At 39.7% G+C, this 17,247-nt stretch overlaps 3 protein-coding genes across 8 annotated transcripts in view; 1 reads left to right on the forward strand and 2 right to left on the reverse strand.

The window, feature by feature from the left end:
* tfdp1b (transcription factor Dp-1, b) overlaps window positions 1-1,190 on the reverse strand; it is a 15,953-nt gene extending 14,763 nt beyond the window's left edge. Inside the window, exon 1 of the mRNA XM_048198245.1 lies at window positions 1,061-1,190. The gene's annotated coding sequence lies outside the window, so the exon portion shown is untranslated. The remainder of the gene's footprint in view (window positions 1-1,060) is intronic.
* Window positions 948-10,775, reverse strand: tmco3 (transmembrane and coiled-coil domains 3). The gene is given in 15 exon segments (XM_048198239.1): window positions 948-1,493; window positions 1,581-1,730; window positions 1,811-1,879; window positions 1,881-1,891; window positions 4,536-4,686; window positions 4,758-4,953; window positions 5,032-5,149; window positions 5,241-5,430; window positions 5,623-5,715; window positions 5,786-5,914; window positions 7,173-7,367; window positions 7,445-7,624; window positions 7,994-8,397; window positions 9,604-9,700; window positions 10,636-10,775. Coding segments are annotated over 14 exon segments (2,007 nt in total). The 5' UTR covers window positions 9,611-9,700; window positions 10,636-10,775; the 3' UTR covers window positions 948-1,379.
* On the forward strand, window positions 10,144-15,664 carry dcun1d2b (DCN1, defective in cullin neddylation 1, domain containing 2b). 6 transcript variants are annotated; one of them, XM_048198252.1, is made up of 7 exons: window positions 10,144-10,161; window positions 13,448-13,664; window positions 13,733-13,901; window positions 14,122-14,252; window positions 14,325-14,407; window positions 14,630-14,726; window positions 14,970-15,664. In XM_048198252.1, exons 2-7 carry the CDS (start codon window positions 13,610-13,612, stop codon window positions 15,047-15,049), a joined length of 615 nt encoding a protein of 204 aa, XP_048054209.1. In that variant the 5' UTR covers window positions 10,144-10,161; window positions 13,448-13,609; the 3' UTR covers window positions 15,050-15,664. The 6 variants fall into 6 exon arrangements, with proteins under 6 accessions (XP_048054209.1, XP_048054204.1, XP_048054207.1 ...); XM_048198247.1 differs by lacking the exon at window positions 10,144-10,161 and adding an exon at window positions 10,648-10,785; XM_048198250.1 differs by lacking the exon at window positions 10,144-10,161 and adding an exon at window positions 10,678-10,814.
* The last annotated feature ends 1,583 nt before the right edge of the window (window positions 15,665-17,247 follow it).

A 17,247-nucleotide genomic window follows, 5' to 3' on the forward strand; every position in this document is an offset into this window, starting at 1 on the left:
CCTTATGACATACTAAGTCAATTATGAGATTCAAAGATCACAATTACGAGACAAAAAGTCAATTATGAACCTACCGAATCATTCATATGAAATAAGAAGTCATAATTATGAGATTAAAAAGTCAAAATTATGACAAAGTCATTATGAGATAAGAAGTTATAATTATGAGATTAAAAAGTCAAAATTTAATTATGACAAAGTCATTATTATCATATTATGACAAAAAAGTATAAGACATAATTATGAGAAAAAGTCATAAAAGTTATGATGACATACTAAGTCATTATTATGACATAAGAATCATTCATATGAAATAAGAAGTCATTATGAGATAAGTCAAAATTATCATAATTATGAGATTAAAGTCAGAACTGACATAAAAAGTCATAATTATAACATAAAAAGTCCCTTATGACATACTAAGTCAATTATGAGATTCAAAGATCAAAATTATGAGACAAAAAGTCGATTATGAACCTACTGTATCATTAATATGAGATATGAAGTCATAATTATGAAATTAAAAAGTCAAAATTATGAGACAAAGTCAATTATGAACATGCTAAGTCATTATTATGAGATAAATCAAAATTATGAGATTAAAAAGTCAGAATTTACATAAAAAGTCATAATTATAACATAAAAAGTCCATCATGACATACGAAGTCATAATTATGAGATGCAAAGATCAAAATTATGAGACAAAAAGTCAATTATGAATGTACTGAATCATTAATATGAGAAGTCATAATTATGAGATTAAAAAAACTAAATTATGACTTGGTATGTCAATTTCAACTTTTTATCTCATAATTATGATTCACAAAAGCATGATATTTTTAGGTGGAAATGGGCTTCTATAGTGCACGATAAACTCACAAACACGTTTACACCTCATATCGCTGAGTGCAGTCATTCCACATCTGACACAAAAACAAATCTCCCAGTGACAGAAGTCAAGTTTTTAATTGTGTATTTTGCTCCTAAATGAGAATCAACAGTCCAGAGAAATGATTCAGAGTACTCCAGTTACATCTGTGAAGAGTTTAAGAACCGCCACCTTGTGCTCAGAATCCCAGCCAATCACAGGCTTCAGTGTTTCCTGCGACATCTGCAGTGCAAAAGAGCTTCTCGTCACAACAGCTGCACGTCTGCTGACTTCAGCTCGTCTCAAGGCACAAATAAATAGCGTTTGGTCATTTATAACACATTATAACAGACACATTATAAAAGTTGGAGTCTTCCTTTCATTACTGTATTCATGTTTTATATATTAATGCTTTGTATTTGATTATCTGCCCTTCAGTTTCTCACAAACCGTTTATCATCAATATGATGCATTAACGTGAGTTTGATGCGAGCGTCTCCTCAGGAGAGACTCAGGTGAGCGGCTTCCTCTCGGCCCGCGGGATGCATTTGAGCGTGGCGGCTCTCCACAACACTGGAGCGAGGAGGAGGCTTAGAGTCGTGACGCTGAGAACCAGCAGATACACCTGTGAGGAAGAAGAACATTTGTTCTTGTTTGCGAAGCGTTTCACTCGGATATACGTCAGTTCAGAGCATTCTGGGAGAGTACTGACCTCTCTGGAGATGATGCCGGCCCGACGAGCACGACTGCCCAGGACGAAGGAGAACTCGCTGACCTGCGCCAGTCCGGCCGACACCAGCCAGCGGATGTGACGCGAGCCCGGAGGAAGGATGGCGGACAGAACCAGCACCGCCATGATGAACTGAGAGCAGAGCGTCAGACCGCCGTGAGATTCATATTCACGTTCCAGAAATGAGTGTCATGTGATATGAACGCAAATACCTTCATAATGACCAGAGAGAAGGTCAGGACCAGCAGGATGGTCAGCTCGTACAGGACGAAGGTCGGGAAACACGTGCAGCCCTGCGGACAACAACGGCCGTCAAACACTTACAATATTCCATCAGAATTTGGTCTTACTGTTTATTGTATCCGCTGGCGTTCTTATTATTCTTCTGCTTCTTCTTCTTCCGCTCGAGTCTATGGAAGCTCATAGAACCAACTGTGGGAAAGTTATGAAATTTGGCACACAGATACAGGACAGTCTGAACAGTCATCATAGCAATTTTGGAGTCTCTGTCTCAATCCCTCTAGCGCCACCAACTGTCCAAATTTGCACTTACGTTTCACGTAAGGGCTAGAAACTAAATTGTTTTTTCATCTGATTCCTTGGTTCAAGACGATTTGATTGCACCCTATGATGTCATAAAATCTTTTCCGCTATTTTGAATTTCCTGAAAATTCAGTTTTCCAAATTCAAGATGATTCGTCAAACCGTTCTCAAATAACGTGCGAACAAATTTGACAAAGTGCCTGCCAAAATGAACGTGAGGCTGTTCTCCGCAACGCTTTAGCGTTTTCTGACCAAACCTGGTGTGTGTTATGAGAACCATGACCTGAGGGTACCTGCATAGTGCCACCTAGTGGTCAGGAGATATGAAAAATAGCTCTTTTTGCTTATAACTATTGAACGATTTTGGCAAAAAAAAAAAAAATCACAAAGCTGGTCATTTCATATCAGCTATTTTGGGTGTCGGCCATTTTGAATTTGCTTGTAAAATGCCCCCTTGTGGTAAAAAGTTATTATGAAATTTCCCAAAATGCTAAGAACTTTTGATTGAATTAACCTATTGTAATGAAACTGATTGGAGTCTTCCATTCATTGCTGTATACATATTTTTTATATATATTAATGCTTTTTACTTGATTATCTGACTCTAGCGCCACCAACTGTCCAAATTTGCACTTACGTTTCACATAAGGGCTAGAAACAAAATTGTTTTTTCATCTGATTCCTTGGTTCAAGACGATTTGATTGCACCCTATGATGTCATAAAATCTTTTCCGCTATTTTGAATTTCCTGAAAATTCAGTTTTCCAAATTCAAGATGATTCGTCAAATCGTTCTCAAATAACGTGCGAACGAATTCGTCAAAGTGCCTGCCAAAATGAACATGAGGCTGTATCTCCGCAACGCTTTAGCATTTTCTGACCAAACTTGGTGTGTGTTATGACAAACAAGACCTGAGTGTACCTGCAGAGTTTAGGCATAGTGCCACCTAGTGATCAGGAGATATGAAAAATAGCTCTTTTTGCTTATAACTGAACGATTTGGCAAAAAAACCCCCAAAAAAACAAAAAGGTCTCTTTTTGGTCTCTTTAGATTCAGTGAGTCAAGTCGAGTAAAACGATACCCAAATTTCCCATATCAGGGTTTCGGTCATTTTGAATTTGGTTGTAAAATGCCCCCTTGTGGACAAAATTTATAATGAAATTTCCAAAAATGCTAAGAACTTTTGATTGAATTATCCTATTGTAATGAAATTGGTTGGAGTCTTCCTTACATTACTGTATACATATTTTGATATATATTAATGCTTTGTATTTGATTATCTGACTCTAGCGCCAACAACTGTCCAAATTTGCACTTACATTTTACGTAAAGACTAGAAACAAAATTCCTTGGCTCAAGATGATTCCATAGCACCCTATGATGTCATAAAAAACTTTTCCGACATTTTGAATTTCCTGAAAATTAAATTTTCTGAATTCAAGATTATTCGTCAAGCCGTTCGCAAAAAACATGCGAACGAATTCGACAAAGAGCCTGAAAAAAAAAGTGAGGTTATATCTCCGCAACGCCTTAGCGTATTCTGACCAAACTTGGTGTGTTATGAAAACCATGACCTGAGGGTACCTGCAGAGTTTAGGCATAGTGCCACCTAGTGGTCAGGAGAAATGAAAAATGGCTATTTTTGCTTAACGGTTTGGCCAAAAATCAAGAGACCAAAACTGGTCTCTTTAGGTTTGGTGAGGCATGCCAAGTCGAACAATACCCAATTTTCCCATATTCGGCCATTTTGAATTTTGTCGTAAAATGCCCCCTTGTGGTCAAAAGTTAAAATGAAATTTCCAAAAATGCTAATGACGTTTGATTAACCTATTACTGGTTGTAATAGATTCCTTGGGTCATGCTGAGAACATAGATACACCAATTTTGCCATAGTCGGCCAAACTTCCTGTCCGCCATTTTGATTTTCTTTCAAAACCTACTTTCTCATACTCCTCTTAGACCATTTGTCTGATTTTCACCAAATTTGACTCAGATCATCGGCAGACCACGTCGGAAAAAAGTTATGGATTTCTTGTCGATAGATGAAATGTTTTCGTATACCGCATCAACAAAATTGATTGACACCAAACTTTCCATGTGTCACTTTACTCTGACCACACCACATCAATTTGGTCACAGTGCCACCTATTGGTTGAAAGTGATAAACCATTAATTCATATTACTAGTGATTGTATTTGTGATCTTAAGATGTCTTAATCATTGTTGCAGTTGATCTGATGCTCACAGCCATGATGGCCTTCTTTGTGCTCGACCCCTTAATTGCTGCTTGCAGCTATATTTTGATTATGTATTTATAAACATGCCATTAATAGCAATATTCTGCAATTTTGTCCTAATATCCCATAATCCATAGCGACAGAATCGCCCACTCACCAATAGATGCAAAGAAGATGATGGCCAGGAAGTCTCTGATTGGTTCAGTGCAGCTCATGACCTCAGCTGTGACCATGTGACCTTGCGATGAGAGCAGCGCTCCGGCCAGGAAGCATCCCAACTCCATAGACACGTCCATAAATTCTGTCACCTGGAGTATGGCAGCAGTATCTTATATATAACACCGAACACTGTGACACCGAGAGAGAAGGAGACGCTTACCGTCAGCATCATGAACACAAAGGCGCTGGTGCCCAGCACTAGTATTTCCTTGTTCCCTTTGCTCTCCGCATGCAACTTCCTGTAGAACGGACCAATCAGATGAGAGCGCAGGAGCCAACACATCAGCAGCACGGCCGCCAGCGACACCAGGACCCGAGTCAGCAGAACCAGAACATGCAGCGCTCCCATCAGCACACTGACACGGCACAAAGACCAGTTAGATTCATATTTCACACCATAATCACTTTTGTAATTGAATTAAATTTTGATTCACCTGTCAGTGTCTCCATTTCCTCCTTGAATCAATGTGGGCATGACAGCGATGAACAGACCGAGCTGCACGTCCTGCATGACCAGCATGCCCAGCAAAACACTGCTGTAGTCCAGCTCACCTGTGTCAACACAAAAAAGAGGTTGAAGAGGTGGTGTTTTACAGTAAATACACACATCACAGCTGAGAGCGGATCCACCAACACAACTCACCCTCCTTTGACTCTCCTCTGGAGCCTCCGGCCAGGAAGCGAGACACCAGAGGAGTGCTGGAGAGAGACAGACAGCTGGAGATGAAGACGGTCTGTGTGGGGTGAAGGCCGAGCATCTGACCCCACAGCAGGCCAGCGGCCACCATCAGGAGACTCAGATATCCAGAGCCCTGCAGCGAGATCTTCCACACCTGAACAACAACAACCACCATCAGATTCTGTGTTTCTGCAGCACTAGAGGGCGAGTTTACTGGCTGACTGGAGATCAGCGGCTCATTTCTTACTCCTGTGTGACTCATTACACTCCTCCACCCCTTTTAATGATCTGACATATTTCCCTCCAGCTTCAGTACATTCTTTTCTCAAGCCCGACTTGTTTTTACCTTGTGGAGGCGTTCAGGTGAAAACTCCAGACCGACCACAAAAAGAGTGAAGAACACGCCCAGCTCTCCTAACGTCTCCACCTGAACCATCGACTGCAGGAAACACAACATTACAAACATGTGGAAATGTGCACACATGATTCTGGAGATGTTCATCACTCACTTTAATGCTGTTGAGTCCTGATGGGCCGAGCAGAACCCCGCAGATGATGTAACCGAACATGGGCGGCAGTCCCATCAGCGTACACAGCCACCCGCACGGCAGAGACAACATGACCACGATCACCAGATCCTGAGGTACAAAACACACCGGTCAGCTGTACTTCTACAGCGCTTCATACAGTACAGACTTCACAGTAACAAACAGAATCAATGATGCAAACTTCATCAAACGTTTCTGATGCCCGGCCTACAGGAAAACTGACATCTATTCAAATATTTGATTGTTTTATTTGTGATAATAATGCGATGAAACATGGCAAATTGCGCGACATAATTTTTGGCCAGACCGTCATACAAAGAAATTAAGAAGACATGCAAAAACAAGAAATATAGCTGCGGGCAACAGTTATCGGGGTTCAAGCTCTTCAAGGCCTTAAAAAAGGTATAATGTTTTAATTAGCAAGCCTGTAACCGTCTCATTCATAGATGAAAAAGACCATTTACAGCCAATTTACCATAGTAAATATATGGTGTATCGAAGTTGAGCGAAAACCTCGGACTAGTTCGCCAAAGTTAATTTTCAAAAATAATCTAATCTAATAATCTAAAATACAGCGGTGGTCCTAGAGGTAAAGTTGCTCAGAATGAGGAGTTCTACCATGTGGTACGAATTTTGTGGGCAAGTGCGAAAAATCGTGCGACACACAATCCTTTACGCCCCCCGGTGGCAGATTTCTTTCAAATTTGTCAAACAGGCCCAGCGAGTTTCACGCCAATCGGCCTCCGTTAACCTTTTCTGATAGCTGCTCAAATTTCATTGGCCGATGACGGACATGTTTTTCGAGATACGTCAGTGTCCTCATAGACAGTCGTGGCACCTTGGACAAAGACACTGCATGCTAATTTTCAAGGTTTTTTCAAAAAATCCAATATACACGAAAATTGCGGTGAACGAATACTTGAGTCTAGACCTAACGGTTCAGGAGTTATGCGCCATTTTGTACTTTTGACCACTGTAGCGCCCTCATCAGGCCAGCCTTGGTGACGTTATAGACGGTGTGCGTACTACCATCCCTCAAAGTTTCGGGTCTCTCTATGACTTACGGTTTGGTCTGCCTGATCACTTTTTAGGGGAGAATGTTAATTACACATATTAATAAATGGCGTATTATTGATTAATATGTAAATTAATTAATTAGAATATGCATGTAATTATGTGCATTAATTAGAAAAAACTATCATGATTAGAATCGTGTTAATAAGATGATGCTGATATTCCTGAAACTAAAATATGAAGGTTTTTGTTGATCATTTCCATCTGTCGCTCCAGTGAACTGTGACGAATAACACCACAAAGAGAGGTCAGAGGTCAGAGGTCACAGGCTGACCTTGATGAAGTGGTGGTCGGCGCGGGGCATGGTGGAGTCGCGTGGTTTGGTCAGCACATACTGGTTATTCTGCGAGTCGATCAGCATGCTGAGCCCCAGATTGCCTTTGTCCTCCTGCCTCGACACGTTCTTCCTCTTCCCGTCCTCCTCATCCTCCTCCACCCTCAGGACGGCCTCCACGTTCACCCCCTTCATCTGGACAGAAATCAATCAGTAATCATTCTTATCACTATACACGTGTGAGTCATGTGACTCTGTTGCGAACTGCACACCTGTTTGTTGTTGTCGAAGGCGTGGTCCTCGATGTCCTCCTCCAGCCGGTCTGCGGCCTTCCTCACGTCCTCCAGGATCTCGTCCAGCATGGACAGGGTTTTGTTTCGGTCTTGTGCCACCTTCAGCGCCTCCTGCTGGTGTTTCTCCGCTGCCACCAGCTCCATGTACTCCTGCTCCTCCTGTAAACACACGCGTGTGCATGACAAACATGGAAGACTAAGAGGCCATTTTCAAAGTCTTGATGTTGTTTTTGTGCTCTACTAGATTGAATGTTGATTATTCTCCTCATATTCTCCATTGTTGCAGCTCCTCTCTTCTCAGTCTGTCAGTAACGCTCTGTTTAGTTCCTGTCTCTATGAAGCCCCTCCTTCTGAGAAGCACAATGTGCTCTGATTGGTCAGCTGAAGTAGTGTGTTGTGATTGGTGTTTGGGAAATGTCCCACCCCTTACCATAGCCGCCAGTTTGAACATGCTACTAACTAACTCAACCAGGCCCCGCCCCTTTATTCTGTGCATTAATTATTTAAATGAGGACTATTGTGACTGACCTTGATGGCGGCTTCCCTGAGCGCCTGGAGTCTCTGCCGGCTGCTGTCCTTCATGTTGACCACGTCTCTGAAGTTCCCCTTCAGCACCCTCTGCAGCCCCTCCACGGCCTGGAAGAGGGAGCGTTCGCTCTCGTTCAGCTCGCGCTGAAACACCTCCAGCGTGTGAACGCGGAACAGCTTCTCCGGCTGCGCCAGCGTCTCGTCCCGCTCCAGCGCCACCGCGGCCGCGCCCAGCTTACGGACGGCCGAGTTCTTCTGCCTCAGCAGGATGGAGAGCCGCCTGCAGTTCTCCGTCACCCACTGCTGTCCGTAGACGCCGGGCTGCGCTTTGTGGACCTGCTTCGGCTGCAGCGCCGCCACCAGGCCGAGGCACAGCACTGCACACAGGGCTCGCATCCGACCCGCTGCAAATCAATCCACGCCAGGGTTAATAAAATCACCATGAAATCAAAAAAAAATTTTTTTTTAATGGAATATTGCAGTGTTTATTCTAAATTATTAATCTGTGCACATTTTTATTGTGTTTAATTCATAATTTTCTCCTCTCTCTTGCAGCATCTCTTCTCTGATGATGAGGGCGGGGCAATCTGTCACTCACATGAGATCCACCAATAGCAAACCACAACCATCCAATCAATTCCCCACAGACAAAATCAAGCCCCGCCCCACATTTGTTCTTGTTTGCGAAGCGTTTCACTCGGATATACGGCACAATAGAGAAGAAAAGACGAGCGCAACTTCTCTTTTATGCCAACTTTAAAACTAAAACTATAAAAAAAACATTTTCATTATTTGAAATAAAATGAACGTAACTGAAATAAAATATGCAAAACCTTAAACTTTTATTTCAGCTAGTTGCTAACTAAGGCACGATTTCTTATTTTTATATTTAGTTTAATTTAATGTACTGAAAGAACTAAAACTGAAATAAAGATTAATAAAAAACTATATAGGCTAGACTTATTTAAAAACAAATGTAAACAACAACAAAAACTAAAACTTTAACTAAAATTACATTTTAAAAAATATCAAAATAAAAACTAATTCAAAATATTAATAAAAACTATAATAGTATCTCACTACCTATGTTTCCATACATCTATTTTTATGCAAATTTTGGGATATCGTATAAAAAAAAACTGCTGGAAGGAAACGCCAAGATGCACATAAATTCTAAAAAAAAAAAAACATTTTTTATCTGATAAGAAGATATGCGCATAAACTAATCCCTCAACAAAGCAATAAACTCAGCAGAGGCTGTGATTGGATAACTGGACTAACCAGTGGACCAATCACATTGCAGCATCTCAAATGTTGGTTTGGTGGTTCTGAAACGCGAGTCAAAGTCTGTCATCAGAATGATTTGGTTTAATTCCTCCAGAAGCGTCTCACAGGATTGTGTTCCCAAACACCAGCATCCGAACACAAGATCACATGACAGCGTTTATTGTGTTTCATCTGTCATTTATGATGGAGGAAAAAAGAGCCACTTCCATTTGTGCACCAGGAAGTGAAGATTTGTTCTCTTGAACACTGATCCACAGTGTAAATGAATCAGGGAATATTACTCTAAAACAAGATCCAGTAGATATGAAAGCTCCAGTACTCACCCAACATATGAATCTGAAAGGGTGTCACTCCTGTAGGTGTGTCACTAACTAGACAAACAACCCTGAAGTGTGTTTACCGGCCCGTCACACCTACATCCTGCAGAAACACACCAGATATTCGTGAGCATTTCATCATTGAATCAGTGTGGAATTAATAAAAACACAACACAGCAATCTTCACTTCAGCAGCCAATATTAAAGACACGCTGATGAAGGAATGTGGCACAACAGGGTGGATGACGTCACACTAATGCTTCAGAGTAATGACACAGCTATTTTTCTGTGTTGATATAATATAATGAGATATGTATTTACTCTGTCAAGTCTATTGACCAAAGTCGATAATGATAACTATATTAGCATCCACAGTAACACAAAATGTCCTTCTGTTTATTATAAGCGTTTATTATTTTTGTGCCTGTCGCTTTAAATGCTCGAGCTCTTTAAAGTAGGATGGATTCTGATTGGCTGTCAAACAGTGGAATATGCATGAGTGGGAGGAGCTTCAGCCATAAAATATGAATAAAAACATACATCAAAAGGAGTGTGACGTCACGGGTGAGCTCGTTTTCTAAAACTGCCTTCAGTCAGTGTTTTAGATTTAATATATTGTACTTTATTTCAAGTAACGAACATGTTTTTTAAATAATTTTACTTAACTATAATAATAACCCTGGTAATTCTGAGGACAGACAGAAAAACATACTAAAAACATGGAGGATTTTCCCCCCTTGATATTTGAGATAATATTTCATTTACATTTTAATTTAAATATTTCATAACATTAGCAACAGAGACACAGCGATGACGTGTTGTTGATGTTTAAGAATCATTTAACTAAAAAACTGATCGATGTCAAGTGACTTCGCCTGACTGTAAATCACTGCTGTTGAGCGAATTAATATTCAGAATTGTGGATCAAACGCGTTATTGTTATCATTAATACGTTTACGGTTGTCAAGTACATTTTCTACATGACGCTCTGCGCGTTAATATCAGCGTTAATGAACAGAAAGAGAGAATAACTCGTACCTGGTCAGATGCAGAACTGAAGAACTCGTCAGTGAATGAAGGAAACAATCGCGCTCTTGTGACGCCACATACTGCGCGCGCACACCGACCACCAGCGGCTCTTAAACCGGCATGAACCTCCCGGACGGACACGGACAGCCGGCGGTAACGGTGAGATCCGCGCTCCGTTACCGGAGCAGGTAACGGCTTGCGGGAGAAGCGCTGATTCGGCTCCGGACGGACAGGGGAGCGGCTCATGCTAGACTAAACTTCACCGAAAGTTCGCGGAAGATTGACGATCATTACGCGTTTTTGTGTGTCACGCGAATCTCTGGCTGTCAGAATGAGTTTTTCAGCTGTTTTTATGTTATTAGCTCTGAAAACAACTAAGTTCACTCCTGACTGAATCACATCAGCAGCGCGGGTGATTGTGGGAAATGTAGTTTTCGTTCCGTACTGCGCCTGGTAGAAATACGAAAGCCACAGAAGAAAAAAAAGTCTGCTAAAAAGTCGAAATTATTATTGTTATTAATTTTTAAAATAATATATTAATACTATTTATACAAAAATTATTATTATCTGCTAAAGTTTAAATTATTACTTTCTAAACCAGCATTAATTTGATGTTGTCATAATTAGTATGTGATAAAATTCGAAATCGAAATTATATTATACTAAATCAAAATTTAAAAAATTATTGTATTGTCATAATTTCGACTTTTTAATGTCATAATTATGCCATTTTTTTAAGTCATAAATATTACAAAAGCACGATTTCCCCCCTTATATGGCGGAAATGGGCTTCCATAGAAATGCAGCTAATGACTAGAATTATGGAAACTGAATATGACTGACTATGGAAAACTTACACGTTGAGCGGTATGATTTTGCCATATACTATAATCAAGCTGTAATTACAACAATTAATAACTTCTTAGTTTTCGTTCCGCACTGCGCCTTTGCTCTGCTAAAAATTTGAAACTATTATTAGTTTTTATATTTATAATTTTTTCTATTAATATTTATTACAAATTATTATTATTATCTGCTAAAGTTGAATTTATTACAGTCTAAACCAGCATTATGACATTTGAAATTATTCAAAATCAAAATTATGTTATACTAAATCAAAATTAAATTTTATTTAATGTCATAATTTTGACTTTTCAATGTTAAAATTATGACTTTTTAAGTCATAAATATCAAATGATTTACAAAAGCCCTTGTATGGCGGAAATGGGCTTCTATAGAAATGCAGCTAATCTGACTAAATATGTATGATTTTGCCATGTCCTATAATTACTAATATCAAACTTTATATAATTCATAATTAATAACTTCTACATGCGTACTAATATAAACAATTAAAAGTTAAACCTTTTAAGTATTTTCAAGAGCAGCGCAGGTGTAAAAACTACATTTCCCAGAGTTCTCCCGGAGCGTCCGCTGGTTTCCGCGCATGCGCACAGGGAGCTGCTCTGGCGATGAAGATGGTAGGTGAGCGCGCAGGGGGCAGTGTTTATCTGTAATGTTTGATGACTGCGAACACTAGACGCTCGTTCCGCGCTCGAGTCGCGTTGTCATGCTGTTTCCGTGCGTCCGTTTATGAGGAAAACGGAGGGTGTTTTGAGAGCTCTGCTTGTCACCGGAACCGATCGCCCTTCTGCACACTGAGCTCTTCATAAACTAAAATCTACACGTGCCATGGTAATGCACTGTAAATATCATGATATATGAATGTGGTAACAAATACTCTGGTATTATACCAGCTGATACCATGGTAACACCACAGTATTTTATGATAACGGTTGAATAAACGTTTAGTTCAGGCGATTCTTACATAATATGTTTAATTATCAATTTTTAGTGTTTGAACAATCATAATTTCAAGTATATGTGATGTCAGTTTAGCCTTTATGGAAGCTTATTTCCTCCACAAAATAAAAAATAAAAATAAAAACGCTAATTCCGTCTTTTTATCTCACAGTTCGTAATTTTTTCAATCTCTCTTCGTCCGAAATCGCGTACTGAGTAGGTACTACATTTAGATTTTAACTTACAGTATGAGTTCATTTGAACTTACTTCACGACCGTTTAAAAAGTACGATCAATATATTATGAATATGGGTAGTATGAATAAAATTCGTATGTATTACATCCGCCATGTTGTTACTGTCACGTGACCTACCAGCGTGAGTTGCGTCGCTTCACTGCCATTCATAAATACATCGAATACACACTTCAGAATCTCTCTGGAAGCAGTAGGTCATCGGGGTACTTTTCGCCTACTGTTTTTCGAATACCATGAATTCCGACATATATTGGCGTACTGTTTTTTCGCATTCTATGTAGTTGGGGAAAAAATAGTGCACGATTTACTATTTCGTTCCCTCGATTTATAAATCATGCGCATGATTTAAGTTTTTTTCTTGCATGTCATGTGAGGGGCTCCGTAGATTTTGGACCAATACAAACTCACAATTCTGAAAAGAAAAGTCAGAATTGTGAGATAAAAATGTTTTATTCTATAGAGAAAAATCTTGCGAGGAAAAAAAGTCGCAGTTACCTTTTTTATTTTTTATTCAATGGTGGAAACAAGCTTCTATAACCCTTCAACAAAGTTTGAAGTGTTTTCGACTGAAGAAGTAGATGATTTTAACCGAGTAACTGGTACTCTGGCATCAATAAATGTTTGTATGGATAATGAAGTTGTCCACTCATTGGTCAAAGGTGTCATACTGAAATTCCACACACTGGTGAAGGACTGGATTCACTGCCTCTGTTTACTGTAACTAATGGTTAACGGTAGGCTTGTGTGTTGTTGTTCCTCCAGCATAAACTGAAGTCGACCCAGAAGGAGAAGATCCGTCAGGTCCTGTCCTTCAGTCGGGCCGCAGAGAGAACCGCTCTGTACTGCCTGACCCACAATGACTGGAGACTAGACACGGCCCCGGATAACTACTTCCAGAGCTCCGATCTCTTCCACAGAGACTCCATGAAAGCAGCGGTGGACCGCAAGAAGCTGGATCAGCTGTACAAGCGCTATAAAGGTGAGCGGCCGTGTGCGTTTGTGTTCCTGTACCTTCATTTGTGCTGCTGCTGCTGCTTCTGTCTGCAGATCCGCACGACGAGAATAAGATAGGCATCGATGGAATCCAGCAGTTCTGCGACGACCTCATGCTGGATCCCGCCAGCGTCGGCGTCCTGATCGTGGCGTGGAAGTTCAGAGCGGCGACGCAGTGCGAGTTCAGCCGCAAAGAGTTCCTGGACGGCATGTCTGATCTGGGGTGAGACACCTGACATCAGTTAAGAGACATCATAAAAGTGTAGATACTGTAGCGTTCATTCTTCAGGTCAATCATATATTCAAGGGAAAAAAATCAGTTTGAATGAGGAAAGCGATATCTTTGTCCTTTCAATGATTAGGGGATTTCCCATGACTGACAGCACATGTATTGATCTCTATGAAGCGTGCAGATATTACTCTTACGGTGTTTGTTTGTCTAGATGCGACAGTCCAGAGAAGCTGAAGAGTCTTTTACCCAGACTAGAGCAGGAGCTGAAGGATTCTGGGAAGTTCAAAGACTTCTATCAGTTCACATTTTCCTTCGCCAAGAACCCTGGTCAGAAGGCTTTAGGTGAGCGATCGGTTTAGTACGCATTTGTGCTGTTGGGCGCGTCGGTGTTGACCCTGATTGTCTCTGTCTCAGATCTGGAGATGGCCGTGGCCTACTGGAATCTCATTCTGACCGGCCGCTTTAAGTTTCTCGACCTCTGGAACACTTTCCTCCTGGTACGTCACTGCATTACATAACCATAATCCATCAGAATGACTGAAGAAACACTGCACAAGCTCACATTACACAGTTCCTTTGTGACATAATGGATCTCAACTACACAAAACAAAAGCAGTACTATTTTTCAGTGATTCTGTATGTATTTCATGAGAATGCAGTGCGTTTTGTGTTCACGAACCTGATGAATCAGTGATGGTTTTGCTTCTGTTTCTGTAAAGGAGCATCATAAAAAATCCATCTCTAAAGACACGTGGAACCTGCTGCTGGACTTCGGGAACGTGATTGCTGACGACATGTCGAACTACGACGAGGAAGGTGAGACTGATTCAGTGCTTCATGAATTCAAAGGGTTAATTGGGATTTCATGTCAGTGAGCGCAGTTACATGCACAACCTGATAAAGTCTTATAAACGCGGTTATTGGTTTGCATGTAAACGGTTTATTTCAAGAGGCGAATCTTTGTGAGTTGCCAGCGTATGGGTGTGCATGTAAACGTTCTCAGTGTTTGACCTGATTCTGTTCTGATCGAAGAATTAACGGTGAATGGTTTGATTGCAGGTGCGTGGCCGGTGCTCATCGATGACTTTGTGGAGTTCGCCCGGCCGATCGTGACGGCAGAAAATCACAAGACTCTATAATGAGCGCTGACAGGGAGGACGAGCCTCTCCAGACTGACTTTTTAAATAAAAAACTACAATAAAAGAATTTAAAAATAAATATACATCTTTAACTGCAGAGAGAGCTTTGACACTGCACTGATGAACACCTGAGATCTGTCTGGACACGAGTGTTTTCCCATCAGTCAACAGTCTCATGATGGCCAACATATACATGCATGTCTGCTTGTTTGGTCATTTATACGGAGTATTAAGTAAGAAAGCTTGTTTCCACCACTGAATATAAAAATAGGTAAATGTGGTAATTGTGAATTTTTTTTTTTTTTTTTCCCCTCGGAATTCTGACATTTCTCTGAATTGCAAGTTTATTTCTGGGAATTCTGACTTTTTTCTTGGAATTGCAAGTTTATTTCTCTGAATTCTAACTTTTTTCTCGGAATTGCAAGTTTATTTCTGGAAATTTTGACTTTTTTCTCCGAATTGCAAGTTTATTTCTCAGAATTCTGACTTTTTTTTCTCCGAATTGCAAGATTATTTCTAGGAATTCTGACTTTTTTCTCGGAATTGCAAGATTATTTCTCAGAATTCTAACTTTTTTCCCGGAATTGCACGTTTATTTCTCTGAATTCTGACTTTTTTCTCAGAATTGCAAGTTTATTTCTCAAGTTTATTTCTGCAAGTTTATTTATTTATTTATTTTTCCCGTGTAATTGCAAGGTTATTTCTCGGAATTCTGACCTTTTTTCCCCCGTGTAATTGCAGTTATTTCGGAATTCTGACTTTTTTCTCGGAATTGCAAGTTTATTTCCCGGAATTCTGACTTTTTCTCGGAATTCTGACTTTTTTTCTCGGAATACTAACTTTTTTCTCAGAATTGCACGTTTATTTCTGGGAATTCTGACTTTTTTCTCGGAATTGCAAGTTCATTTCTCGGAATTCTGACTTTTTTCATCAGAATTGCAAGTTTATTTCTCAGAATTCTGACTTTTTTTTAGGAATTGCAAGTTTATTTCTCGGAATTCTGACTTTTTTCCCTCGGAATTGCAAGTTTATTTCTCGGAATTCTAACTTTTTTCTCGGAATTGCACGTTTATTTCCAGGAATTCTGACTTTTTCCTCAGAATTGCAAGTTTATTTATCAGAATTCTGACTATTTTCTTGGAATTGTATGTTTTTGTTTTTTTTCTCACAGATTCTAAATTTTTCCTCATAATTCTTACTTTTTTCCCCCTGACAATTCTGACTTTTTTCTCGGAATTTCAAGTTTACTTCTTAGAATTCTGACTTTTTTCTCACAATTCTGACTTTTTTTTCTCTCACAGTTCTGTTTATTTCTCACAATTCTGCCATTTTTCTCATAATTCTGACTTTTGTCACATTTGCGATAAATGTACAATTACTAGTTATAAATTCCAAACTGAAAAAAAAGAAGAAAAAATAAATCTGTAGTCGCAATTAAATTTTTTTTATTCTGTGGCAGAAACAAGCATCCATAATTAAGCTGTGCAGAACTTCACTTAGAGAAAAAGGAAATAAGCTTAATTTAGTCACATGACGTCGACAGTCAAATGTGTTTGGTTTTAAGATTTATTTCACTGTTTGAGTTCCACTCACATCAAGCAGAAGTCAGAATATCTGTAGAAATATCTCAGCGTACAAGACGAGAAATGAAGCATCCGAACTGAGGAGTGTCGTTATCCTTCTCAAGAGTTTCTGAGTGAATATGGCCATCGATAATAAGAGCCGTCATTCAATCACTAACAAACGCTGATAAGATCCTGTTTGTTCACGTTGTTTGATTTGTTTACAGGCGTCTGTGATATTAAATCGGCAAACGAACACCTCAGCGTTTGCACTCTTCGTCTGGACGAGTTTCTGTGCTGTCAAAGTTTTAACACTGTTTTTATTGTTTAGTTTGCTTTGGTTCGCTCTGTACTTGTGTAACATTCATCACATGTGCTTCAGTTCAGCTCATCACATCAGTGTTTCTCTGCATGTAAATAAAGATTATTTAACAAAACTGTCACATTATCTTTAACCAGTATTTTTTTATATTAATGTTTTGGCTCAAATCTGGAGTCTCTCCGAATACACATTATCATCAACATACAGTAAACTTCAGGAATCATTAAGATTTTTTAATGTTTCTAAATTCAGAAATCAGTCTAATAAGCTGTTTTCAACACTGATAATAATCATAAATGTTTATTGAGCAGCAA

This window comes from Megalobrama amblycephala, linkage group LG7 (genome assembly GCF_018812025.1).
Source record: "Megalobrama amblycephala isolate DHTTF-2021 linkage group LG7, ASM1881202v1, whole genome shotgun sequence".
Lineage (NCBI taxonomy): Eukaryota > Metazoa > Chordata > Actinopteri > Cypriniformes > Xenocyprididae > Megalobrama > Megalobrama amblycephala.

Bases quoted from the DNA above. Each gene is read 5' to 3' on its own strand.
- dcun1d2b (XM_048198247.1), top strand. From the start codon at position 10,747: ATGAACCTCCCGGACGGACACGGACAGCCGGCGGTAACG. The intron at 14,253-14,324 runs GTGAGCGATCGG...TCTCTGTCTCAG, and splicing joins CCCTGGTCAGAAGGCTTTAG to ATCTGGAGATGGCCGTGGCC. The intron at 14,408-14,629 runs GTACGTCACTGC...GTTTCTGTAAAG, and splicing joins TCTGGAACACTTTCCTCCTG to GAGCATCATAAAAAATCCAT.